Consider the following 13,265-nt stretch of genomic DNA (forward strand, 5'->3'; position numbering starts at 1 on the left):
TGCAGGAGCTTGCACCTTTCTCGATTCTGGGATGTGGGCAGGAGAGAGCACGGAGGCCGTTCTGTCCCGACCGCAGAACAGTGAACCCCCGCTGCCACCCAAACACAGCCTGTCCAACGGCGGGCCACGTTCAAGTGCATGGGGGCGGGGGGTGCAGAGAAGAAAACTCAACTTTGCACCTGAGGAGAACCACGTCACTAAGACGCCGTGTCAGATCACGGCACCGGCCAGCCGAGCGCCCTTGCTGCCATGTGACCGTGACACTCTCTGTTCCAAGGTCACCACGGAGACCACACAGCAGAGCCCAGCATGCACCTCAACGTGATCTGAGCCACGGATTCCTTCGCAGGGTGACTGGCAAGAGAGCTGAAACAGCCCCACGGTACCTCCTCCATCAGCCATGGGCTGTGCGCGAACCTGGGGCCCGGGGCGGGTCTTCCTTTGCCCCGACGGTCAGAGCCAACGTTCGTACGGAAAGCTAAGGACACCACAGAATTCGCAAATGTTTGCCGTTGCGTTTTCTTTTTTAAAACTGGATCTGAAAGAGCGGGAACAAGAGGCAGGTGGCTATGTTCTGGTTGGTTCACACACTCCTGGCAGAAAAGCTCTGATGATGGTAACGGGGCCGACGGCGTGACCGGCTGGCGTCCGCTAGGCCAGAGGACACGTGCGTCCCAGGAGCTCCTCATCGAGCAGCTGCACACCGCGACTCCCCTCTGCATGTCCCCAGGGGGGCTCAGCTCTGTGGCGGGAGCACTGACGGAGGCCTCTGTCCTTCCTGCCCTGGTCACCGCACACGACCGTCACGGTCCTGCCGAGTGCCGAGCACACGGCCAGGAGATGAGCGTACTGAGTGCCGCGAGCCTGCAGGGCCCTTCCTCCTGGAAGCCCCACGTCCTGGGCACCAGCATTAGGACTCCCAACATGACGGCAGAACCGACAGACGACGTCACACACAAAGTGTCTTCTACGGCCCAACTCGTCCCACGCAGCTGAATGATGCCAGGACACCGTGCGAGGGCCACCAACCGACAGGCTGGGAAAGGGGTCACGTGGGGAGCTCTCGCCTCTGGAGGCTCTACTTCCCGCCCTGTCTCGGGCCTTTTCACGTGCCCGCATGCAGAACGTGACGGCTCCCGTGCTCGCCCAACCTTGACCCCGTACCGCTAACCGTCCTAGACAGCGCCCCACTCAGGGGTCTCCCAAGCGCCTCACGCATAACTATCCCAGTGAGAAGACCCAAGGGGCCTGTGAAACCCTCATTCCCCACGTCAGGTTTTTGCCCAGGGGTACGACCTGCGCCCTCCTGCCCTCCCTCTGGGGGACGGCCAAGCACCAGCCGCTGCAGCGCTCTGCACAGGGACCACGAGGGCGCGGGCTTGCACCAGGGGGCCGAGGCGCTGTCCACACAGGCACCTCTGTCCCCCACGCTCACTCCTCGCTCGCCGGCCCCTGGAGGCGTGCGACGCAGGCCGGCCTGTGACGCGAACGTTCGCCAGACAGGGCAGGGCGTAGGGTTGAAGCATACCCTGCCTTTGGCGTTTTCTGCCGACTGAGCCCTACGTGCTGCCATCTCCCCCGAGCTCCTTCAGACAGACCCAGAAAGTGTCACTAGTGCTGTGCAGCCACTAAGGAGACTGGGGAACTGAGAAGGTCAACGCAACTGCCCTGGCTGGGAAGGGGCTGTGTGAGACCGTCCTGACTCTGACCTCAGTTCTTCCCACTACTCGTTACTCGGTCGGTTTGTCCTTTTATGGGGTGAGAAGCCCCCTCTCTGTGCAACGGGTCAGGGGGAGGCTGTTCTGGAGGCGAGGCTATGGAGGGTGGGGTGACTTCCTGAGGCTCCTTTCAATCCTGGCTGATTAGCCGTGGGCAGGGCTCTGAAGCAGCAAAGCTGATGTCCAGGGTCCCCCTCTAGCACCCCTTCTCCCCCTTCTGACACCGTTCTAGTCCTCAACTGGTCACTCGATTGCTCGAGCTTGGCCCGCCATGCCAGGGGCAGCCCCAGCCTCCGTGGCCTCCCCGACTCTTCTGTCCAGCATCAGAAACCATTCCCTTGTTCCTGGGGACCGTTCCTGCCGACGGAGTCACAACTGAACTGGAATCAAGTCTCCAGAGCCAACTTTCTATTTAGAGAAAAAATGGAGGACAGAAAAAGGTTAATCGACACTACAAAGGAAAAACCGGATAAATCCAGAACGTGGGATACCCCACGGAATAGCCTGTCTGATCTCCATGGGTTACGAATGGGCTTAAAACAAGAAAAGAGGGAGAAAGGAGAGAGTACTGGCCTAGAATTGGAGACTTAAGAGACAGATCAACTAAATGTAAGGAAGTTGGCTCCTGTAACTTGTACAAACTGATGTTTTTAAAAAAATTTTTTTTTTAACATTTATTTATTTTTGAGACAGAGAGAGACAGAGCATGGACGAGGGAGGGTCAGAGAGAGGGAGACACAGAATCTGAAACAGGCTCCAGGCTCTGAGCTGTCAGCACAAAGCCCGACGAGGGGCTTGAACCCACGGACCACGAGATCATGACCTGAGCCGAAGTCGGCCGCTTAACCGACTGAGCCACCCAGGCGTCCCCAAACTGATGTTTTTAAAGGCATTTTTAAAACAACCAAGATGGTCTACGAACTGGGAACTGCCGATACCGAGGAATGACAGTTGATCGTGTTGACTACACCAACAGCATGAAAGTTATCAATAAAATGTCCAAAATTTTCAGATGCATACTAAAGTAGATAGCCATGAAACGGCATTACCTGGGGTCTGTTTTAAAATACCTCAAGGGGTGCCTGGGTGGCTCAGTTGATTAAGTGTCCGACTTCGGCTCAGGTCATGATCTCGCCGTTCCCAAGTTCGAGACCCACGTCCAGCTCTGCACGGACGGCTCGGAGCCTGGAGCCCGCTTCCGATTCTGTGTCTCCCTCTCTCTCTCTCTGCCCCTCCCCCACTCGAGCTTTGCCTCTCTCTCTCTCTCAAAACTAAATAAAAAACATTTAAAAAAATACACATATACTTTTAATTTTTTAAATACGTCAAAATAAAATGAGATGAAGCTAACGTAGCCACTCTTGATAATCACGGCGTCTGGGGGGTTGGGCACGTACAGCTTCCACACATGAGGTTCTCTGCCCTGGGAGACGCGCATGAACGGTTTTAGAATAAAAATTATTTTCTGAATCCTTTCTTCCACGAGCCTAAAGGAATTAGATTTAACACATTGTAACTAATTGTGCTCACTTTTTTTGCTAAGCTGTACTCACGTTTCATCCCCTCCCACGTTCTTTTATTTAAAAACTCCCGATTTCCAAATGACCATCACGAGGGACGGCCCCGCTCGGGATTTCTGGCAACACCATAAACCAGAGGCACGTCTGAGGTTTCGTTTTTTGGCACAGTTCCTGCTGTGACCTCTTGTTTTTACCAAGAAAAGCCACAACTCTTTATAGCCTCGGGACCTTGGCTGGATTTGCCTATGACTCAGGCAGGCCGTGAGTGCCAATAGGCCCCGGGCGTGGGCCGGCCGGCCTGGGCGCGATGGCAGAGAGAGGCCGTAAGGAGAAACGGAGCGGGAGCCAGGGCAAGGGGGATGGCCGCACGGCACAGTCCCTCACGGCCGATCCGGTCTGTGGGCCCGGCCAGACTTCCCATCTACCTAAACGAGCGCGCCCCACTCCCCGCTGGAGACGCTTCTCGACGTGCAGACTTTTTTCAAGAAGCCGAACTCAACTTAGGCACATACATCTCAACTGTCAGCCTACTACTGAGAACACATGGCTGATCGCCAGCCTCCCCCCCGGAGTCCACGTGCATCACTGGAGCCTCCCGGCGAAGATATTTCCTACAGCCCGGCAGCCCCAGGCAGGCACTCAGTTTTCAGAGGCCGCAGAAGGGAGGCTGGCTTCCCGGGAGGAAGAGGGGACGAGGTGGAAGGGGGAGGGCGGTGGGGCTGCTGTGAGGGACGAGCGGAAGCTGGGACCACCTGTTCTTTGTGGCGGCTTCTCCAGGGTGAGGAGTCTGAAGTGAACCAGAGGAAGAGAGAAGCAGGGGACCAGCCACCCTCCTGGGCACACGCGTGAGTCTTAGAAGGGAGACCGGTAAGTAAGCACGTAACTTAGCGGGGTCCAAACCTTCAAATGATAAAGACTCCGCTTCAAAAATCCAATAGGTTTTGCAGCTCTCTTTCATGGTTCCAGCAGAGAAACTCTCTCTTCTGGAAAGAAGAAACTTTATAAAAGGGGAGGGAGCTGAAAGGACATGGGTGTTTTACCAACATCAGCGCGATGCAAAAATAATCATTCCAAACACATCGGAGCACCCCGTATTTTCTCCCAGCCTAACCGAGGACGCCGGCCTCTCCTTACTGCTTGAGAGCTTTGCTGCAAGCCAACATTTTTACAACTCCATCTTCTGCTAATTATTTCAAAAGTTCCAGTGACCTCCCTAGTTGGAAGCATTGCAAGGTAAAAGTTATTTTGTGAACCGGGTGGAAAAACAGAGACGCTAAGAGAGGAACGGTTTACGTTAGCGAAAGGTCTCTGAGAGATCGATAGGGCCACACGCGCCTCTGGGGAGCGGTGACCTCGTTTGGGTGGGTGGAGGGCACGAGGGGACAGCGTCTCCTGCTCTGCCGTCAGAGATGACCACCGCAGGGATTAGTAGAAAGAAGGAAAAAATATCACTGGAGGCCGAACCTTCCACCCAAGAGAGGGGAAAAAAGCATATACGAGCTCTTGGATCTGTGTCAAGGGAGCGAATGGTATTTTAAAAGTTTGGCAGGAAAAGCAAAGAGCTACACCCACACACGCGGCTTAACCGCCTCCAGCGCACTCACCAGACCACATATGCTCCCAGCTGGGGCGCATGGCGGGGCCTGGAGATGTGGGGAAGGGGGGAGGGGGCGGGCGCCGGGCCACACTGCTCAGTAACCTTCCCGGACACGGGCGGGGGGGTGGGCCTTGACTACACTCTGAAGAAACTTCCACCTTTGGCCTTAGTCAAAGGACCCCCGGGCCGGAGGACAGACAGAAAACACAGGGAAAATCACAGTGAGCAAAGATTACCTTCGGAGAGCAGTTGAAATGCATACCGGGCACCGGGAGTGTGGTTACATACATTGTGATACAGCGGTAGAGGTACAGCGTGCCGACTATGCAGAAAAATCTTCTGCTAATGATAGACCTGGAGAAAGGGAAAAACAGGGCACTCAGTCAGGAAATTCTGCAGGTGCATTTCAGTTCTCTGTGACCCGACCAAGCCAACCCACCCAACGTTCCTTGAGAGCCTAGAATAAGAGCGTTCTCATCAAAGCCAATAGACTGCGGTGAGGATTCTGAGAACGATGTTGTGGTTTTTGGTTTTTACTATTAACTGGCCCAGAGAGTCTCCAGTGCTCGCTGTTGCTACTGATTAGGCTACCCGAGGCCTTAAACCTGAGCTGACGTTCGCCTGACGTGTAAGGGCCCGCCCCGCCCCGTCACAGCTGCCTTAGTGTCTGTGCTTAAACACGTGCAGTCTCTTCTGTCATACAAGGAAAATGCTCAGAAAAGTACAATGGCACTAAAGTGCAAATTCAAAATTCTTCTGACCAGGAATGGGTCAAGGACACTGAACAATTTCGCCCGTACGTCCCAGAAAGGGATTCTCCGAGCTGATCTCTGAGAAAGCATGATGTCAAGGCAAAGAGCCTGAGGGCCAGCATGTGAGCCCGCCGCCCCTCTCCGTGTCCTAACCACGTGGCCGTGGGACAGGCCACAGACATCTCTGACTTGCGCTCTGTGTACCCGTAAACCTGGGGTAATGGCATCAGAAATCCCGTATGGAAAGCCCCCGTCACACACGCACGACGGTTACATGGATGGACGACCAAACAAGCAGGAAAGAGACACAGAGGCTCTTCGTCCTTCACCTTGATGAGCCTTTCTAACGAATTACCTGACCCACACACGTGCACGGGGTACGGAGTTGGCGGTCCACACGGGTCACCTTCAGTTAGATTAAGTTGTACTGACTTCAGGGAATCCTTGGACAAAAACGGTCCCTCCCTTCCTACGTCTAGCCTGTTCTTCCACAGGCCACGATCCCGGTCCTGGGGGCTCCTCCCTCCGCCATGAGGAGTTCAAGGGTTTCCTTGGCCTGGAGCGGCCGGAGTTAAACACACAAAAAAGTCTGAGACACAGGGGCCAGGCTTTCCTTTTGGACCCTGGGCGTTCAGTCACTCTACAGTCTACGGTGTTGCTCGATTCTTAGGCAGGATGGACATCCCTACTGCAGTGGGGCCTAGAAAGAGAACTTGGTGCCACCCGTATTTTTGGTGGTAACGAGAGGAACAAAAGTAACGGGTTCAGTAACGGGCCGGCTGTGGGAGTAAGAAAGAAGAACAAAATAACCCACGCAACCGCACTGGCATTTCATTCCTAACTGCACCTGTTGGTGTATGTTACTTACGACGTATGGATGGAGTCTGGGTGTTTTACCCCCTCACCCACATTTCAGAAACTGGGTCAGAATTGCTCACCACAGAGGTGGTGTTACTTTCTCTTAGCGAAGCTGTTCACACCACCTCCAAGTGCAAGAATTTACCCAGCACAGAGCTGTCTTGGAAAGGTATGCGCCGCTCGGTACGACAAAAGGCACGATATAATTAAACAATACAGAGAAGGACAACAGTAGAGAACAATATGTACCCCATGAATGTCTGACCAAGAACACTCGAAACACCAAAGTGAATTATAAAGATTATCTTACTTCACAAGGAAATGCCCTCTCTCACCACCCAGCCCCAACCAACCAGAATTATTTGCAATTTCACTTGACGTACCCAAGAAAGACCTAAGACACAAAACTGTTTATCCAGATCTGTTTCTCTCTCTAGGGGTAGAAAAACAAAGTGACTGCTACCAGTTAATCTGGGTAAAGACAACAATTAAAATTAAAAAAAAAAAATTTAAAGTAAGGGGAGCTTGGGTGGTGGACTCTTGATTTAGGCTCAGGTCAAGGTCTCACAGTCATCTGATCGAGCCCGTGTCAGGCTCCACACGGAGCATGGAGCCTGCTTGGGATTCTCTCTCTCCCTCTCTCTCTCTGTCCCTCCCCACTTGTGCTCTCTCTCTCTCTCTCAAAAATAAATAAATAAATAAAAATAAATAAAATAATAAGTAAACTTTAAAAAAAAAAGAAAAAAATTAAAAGTAACAAACATCGAAGATTCAGTCACATTTACTCTTTGACTTGAAGTGAAAACAATCAAATGAATTTCTCATGTGACTTCATCAGTACTGACAAGGCCACGAGTTGAAAGTGGCTGTGAGAATCACTTAATCTTTTAAAAATTAATCTTAGAATATCTTCAATCTATAAAGTTAAGCTAGGATCTCCCCCCACAAACTTAAAAAAGTAGATCATAAAAGTGTTTCAAAGAAATGTATGTACTTAAGGCACTGATTCCTTCATCAAAAATTTCACACGTTAGAATGTTTTACTTACTTAGAGGTTCAAAAGTTCGAGATGTGTTTTTTAAAAAGGTTTACAGCAGTTAAAAATGGAACAAGGCAACAAAAAAGCCACAGAGAAAGTGTTGATGAGGTATTACGAGAAATCCAGCAAATGCCAAGAACAAGACACTGCTAACTGTCGACACCACAGTGGTGTTCTTCTCGCGTGGGGTCATCTCTCCTTTCACGCCGGAGAGAAGCCTGTTCCCCGTCCGCTCACACTGTGCCCTGACCATGACCTCCTCAGGTACTTGTCTTTGGCCGTGGCTATCTATTTGCGGACTATTTGACTAATAGGCCCTTACAACTTTTCCTGAGACAGAAAAAAAACAGAAACAATCCACGTTGGTGAAATGTGATTATACAGGTACAAGAATAAAAGCACTAATTACTATTTTACAGACAATTATTAAAGACTTGTTAGAGGAGATGTCATGTCTAGAACAGGTGACTGTGAACTTTTCAACATCCCTAATTTAGAAAGGAAAAAAGTACTCAGAACCTGAATAAATACTACCAAAGTTAGGTGGGTTTTGGCACCTGGCACAATGATCTGTAAAGTTCTATAGGAAAAAAGGCTGAAAGAAGTCAACACACTACAGTGTAAAATTAAAACACTGGAGAGTCCTTCTGTTTCCCACAAGCTGTCTCTTTCAACTAATCCACAGCTAGAAAACGTACAAATGCTTTCAGAGCTCAGACCTGGTCTGCCTGCTTTATGGAAGCTTCTGGCCCTTAGAACCAACGGGCCCTGAAACACGGCAGTGGACTAAGCAACAATCCAAGAAGCGAGAAACAAGAGAAGCACACGTGGCAGGGACAGGACAGGGAGACCCGTCGTCTGTGGCGCAGTCGTGGGTCCACCACGCAGACCCGGTGCTCTGAGGGCATCACACGGGTGCTCGGCCTCTAACAAAGGTGCACCTGGTGACTTGGGCCACCGCAACTAATTTCCTTGAAAATTACTTCCTCACCAGCAAAAGGACACCTCGCCTCCTCCTCCTCCTCACGAATCAGAGAAATGCTACTGAGGTGTCTTTCCAGGCTGTTACAAACAGTAACCAGGATTTTGCCAGATTTCTCCCATATGCCAGGCTCTGTGCCATTTAGCTCTTAAGGCAACCTGCAACGCAATATGATCCTTGGTTCACAGATGGGGAGACTGAGGCTCTGAGTTTAAGCCGAAGTACAAATATATCACACGACACGAAAAGACTCGGGAAATGGGTGTCAAATTGTGTAAGGAACCCCAATTTTACCTGGAGAACACACCCTGTGCACCTACAGATGAGGTGACATCCTAACACATTTAAATCACGTTGAAAAATCTATTTAACTCAGATTTTTCACTAAGTTAGGGTTTTACGTCATATTTCCTATCGACCAGAACTCTAAAAACGAAGAGTTCTGATGATAATTTAGTAGGCACACTGGTTATCACAGTCCGGGACCAGATCCATCTAGATCTCCAGCACTAAAGGCGTCTACCACCGTGCACGGCCACGTCTGCTTACCCGCTGGGGTTCGATCTGCGGGTCTGGAGCGGCAGCCACGCCTCGGTGTTCCGTCTCGCCCGCACTCCCACACAATGACCTGGCACCTGTTGCCCCTAACACCACCCGTGCTTCCCTAAAATCCCTTCCACACGGATGAGCCGGGATCATTTTTTTGGAAACAGATAAACAGAACACAGCCTCTGACCCCCTTCAGTGGTGGCCAAATGCGTTTACAGTTCGATCCGAAGCCCTTACCAAGCCCAGGAGGCCCGGGACAGCCCGGCCCGCCTCTGTCCAACCTCATGTCCCGCCGTTCCAGCCGCTGTCGTCCGGATTCAACCCCAGTCCGCTGCCACTGGCGCCCTTGGAATCTACTGTGCAAAGTCCCTCCTGCCTCAGGTAGGACCTCTGTGCCCGCCATTCCATCCGCTCGTTTCCCAGGATGCTGCCTGTCACTCCGTCCTCTGGCAGGAGACTCTGGAGAAGTTCCCTGGTACGCTCTATCCCATCCTTGTGTTTTAATTTCTTCACCACCCCCGCCCCATTCCCATGCTCTGTGGACATTTACTCCAAAGTGGGTTTTTTTGTTTTTTTTGCGAGAGAGAGCGCCCACACACACTCACGAGCAGGGGAACAGCAGAGAGAGACGGGGGACAGGATCAGAAGCAGGTTCCATGCTGTCGGCACAAAGCCCAATGTGGGGCTCGAACCCCCGATCCACGAGACCAGAGCTGAAGTCGGACACTTAACCGACTGAGCCACCCAGGTGCCCCTCCAAACTTCAACAGGTTTTAAATGTTCTCCTCCCTTTACTTCCTTGCTACCAGCCCTTGGGTTCCCTGGATAATGTCAGCCCCTCACCACTGCCTACTCAAGTTCAAAGTCCCCTCCACCAGACCCCACAGCTGCCTTACCTGGCAGACACAAAGCCCACTCCCCGGGGCAAAAGAAGCTGCTCATTATTCTCTAAAACCCTAGCTTCTTGCGTTTGCCCTGAATCTCTCTCCTTGGCCTCTGCCATTATCCCGTCTGCAATAATCCCAGCCACCCACCCCAAATGCCACCTCTGCCCGAAGCCTTCCAGATGTCCCCAAATGGACTGAGCCACTTCGCCCTCTGCACCACTCTTGAACTTTGCTTCTACTTTATGGTATATTTCACGTGACGCTGACACCACCATTAGCAACAGAGGGGCTCGTCCCTTCTACCAGGGGAAGCTCTTAGACACGGCTGGGCCTCTCTTTTAGTCCCAGTGAGGCTCACGGTGGTACCTGCGACACTGGCCAGACCACGCGGCTCTGTGCCTCAGAACATCGCTTCTTTATTGCCTCTGACAGGCCCTTCCCGCCTCCTTTCGTAAACGACTGTCCTTTAAACTCGTCCATGTATCAGCCAGAACTAACCCGCCTCCGACACTCACTCTGCACCTTCCGGCACGCGCAGTAACATTCACAACACCTGCTAGGATGGCTGCATCCACGCAGATGCCCGCAGCCCGGGACCGAGCCGCCCCCCGCCGTCCCGTGTCTTCACAGCCCTCACCCGGGTCTCGACTGGTCCAGGTGGACGGACAGCCATGAAAACCTGGAGCTTAACTCACTACTTTGTGAAAGAAAATGCCAAGGAAAGGTTTGTGAAACACACAAAAGGGACAGGGTAAATGCCGTGGGACAAAGAGCAAACGTGCATGCCCCCCCCCCCGCAAAGATCTGTAACTCATTTAATATTTCCTGGGCACCCGCAAGGGTGGATGGCACAGCCTGTGAGTCAGGAGACAGACATGCTCACAGACCCCGCCCAGACAGGTGTCTGTGCATGCGGAATGCCTTTCTCCCTTTTAATGAGCCATCTCAAAGAAATTTTACATCTTTGGTATTAATTATTTTAACCACATTCCTGCTTAGCATAGGTTATTGTCCCATTTTACAGAAGGAAAAATCAGGATGTAAAACGTTCAAGCACTAGCCTGGGGCCAGAGCCAGTCAATGAGAACCACATGGGCCCTTGGTCTCTGGAGTTTCAACCAGCTGTTCTTTTCACTAAAGAAATGGTCAGGGCAAAAGAAAAAAAAAAGGCAATGGCTTAGGTTTTCTTTCCTAAGTGCCATGTAGAAGATGTGCACTCTAAAAAAAAAAAAAAAAAAAAAGATGTGCACTCTAATACAATAATTGATTACAAGCAGGAAACGATCCACACTGGCTTAAGGAATTAGCAAAGAACAGGTCATATTATAAAACTGCCCGCACTCAATGTATCAATATATACGTTATCATTTCCTGGGTTAAACAGAGACTGTAACATAAGGTAAAGAAAAAAAATGTTACTCTACAAGATATGAGAGACGATATCAATATGATCTGCCTGGAACAGTCATGAAGAATTAACGTCAAGTGTCTTCCAGAAACTGCTAGATCTATATGTGCAAAACAGAAGGAGTTACGTTTCTTGTTGGTATTTCAGGCTATTAACAAAAATGATATATGTTCACATGCACACGTACATACGTGTGTATAAACATGCGTGCTTGTGTTACATATACACATATATAACACATAGCTATACGCACACACATAATGCAAGCACATACATGGTATACCCAAATACATAGATCTTACGTGTCCATAACATATATGCATCATATACATAAATGCCTACATGCATACATATGACGCATATAGGTATATGTACACTCACATCTTTCCTACATCAAAACTTACCACCTTAAATCACCTTCTTAGGGTCTGGTTCTGTCACAGCTAGCGGAACTGAACGATTATTGATGTTTGCTCTGGGCTAATGGATTAACCTTAAAAGTAACACACTCTCCTTCTCACAGAGGGTTTTAGAGGGTTTCAAAAACCGTAATAAGCACATACATCAGCAGCAGTGGCTAACACTGAATTTTTGGCACGGTGATGAGCACAGGGCAACATTCAATAAACGTTAGCCGCTGCTATTATTTATTTGTTCACGTAGGGACACCCGGCTGGCTCACAGCCGGTAGAGCCTGCGACTCTTGCTCTTGGGGTCCTGAGTTCGAGCCCCACGTTGGGTATGGAGATTACTTCAAATTTTTTAAGACTTCCGCATTTGTTCACGTAACAAAAATACACGTGCTGGGCACTGGGAATGTTGTGCTGCACAGCACGGACGGGAAGCCTGCCTGGGTGCTTGCCTAGCGGTGGAAGGGGCGGACAACTAGCAAGACAAATAAGCAAAATACAGAGCATTTTATCTAGAGAGCGAGGCGGTCAAACTGAGCGAGGGTGTGGGGGAAGGCAGACTGCAGTCTGGGGCTACGCGGGTCGGAGGAGACGTCCCTGTGAATGGGGGTTAGCCAGGAGGATGTCCGTGGCAGGAGATTCCAGACAGAGGCTAGCGTGTGCGGGCGTCTGCTGACAGGTGAGGGGTGGTGGAGTAGAACGTCCGAGGACAGGAGAGCTGGGAGGACCCCCCCGGGTCAGCACGAGCACTTTGACCTCAAAGCTGTCGCAGCTGGGAGAAGAGGGAGGTACACCTGCTTACTCTCACGGTGACACACGCAGGCTGCCAGGCTGACAAGCGTATCAGGGGAAGCGAGACCAGGAACAGAGAGACGGGGTGGGGGGAGGCTCCTGTGACAGCCCAGCCCAGAGAGGATGGTGGCAGATCCAGGGCGGCCACAGAGGTGGTGAGGAAGGGTGGGATGCCACTTACTAAGACGGATGTGGTGGGTTAGGCTTGGGAACCAGGAGGGTGTCAAGGACTCAGGCAGGGACTTCAGACAGGCTGACCAGATCTACTCGGTTAGTACAGTAAGTGGCTGCAGGGACAGGTGATCTTCCACAAGTAAGATCTGCCGCGTAACTGAGTGCCTGTCACTGTCACAGTGCCGACAGGCTGGCGGGGGACAAATGCGGTGACTTCCAAATCAGACCATGGGTAACTAATGGTTTGGGAGAGAGCATGCCTGGGTGTGCTATAAAACAGAAAGAAGGTGAACCTAATACTGCTTAAACACCCACTCATATACAGATTACACATATCTGGGCACATACAGAAAAATATCCCAAGGGCTACAAACCCATTGTTTATGTTTGGCAACCCGACAGGTGACTTCTGTTTTCTTTTTGTTTCACTTCTAATCTGCCTAGAGGCAAGCTGCATTACTTAGTTTTCTTTAGCGTTATAAATAAAAATCGACCCATGAAAATGGTCATTTATTGTGCCTGTGTACTTTTAGTTTCGCTCTCTCCCCCTTTTCTCTTAAGTCTTGGTGCAAAAAACTC

The 13,265-nt window shown here is 51.0% G+C and overlaps 1 protein-coding gene across 2 annotated transcripts in view; it reads right to left on the minus strand.

The window, feature by feature from the left end:
• The window catches only part of SGMS1 (sphingomyelin synthase 1), a 282,425-nt gene that overhangs the window by 16,578 nt on the left and 252,582 nt on the right, over positions 1-13,265 (minus strand). For both annotated transcript variants that reach the window (XM_042961125.1, XM_042961126.1), the window contains one exon: positions 5,072-5,189. In XM_042961125.1, coding sequence (XP_042817059.1) covers positions 5,072-5,189 — 118 coding nt within the window. The remainder of the gene's footprint in view (positions 1-5,071; positions 5,190-13,265) is intronic.

The sequence above is a fragment of the Panthera tigris genome, chromosome D2, assembly GCF_018350195.1.
Source record: "Panthera tigris isolate Pti1 chromosome D2, P.tigris_Pti1_mat1.1, whole genome shotgun sequence".
Taxonomy (NCBI): domain Eukaryota; kingdom Metazoa; phylum Chordata; class Mammalia; order Carnivora; family Felidae; genus Panthera; species Panthera tigris.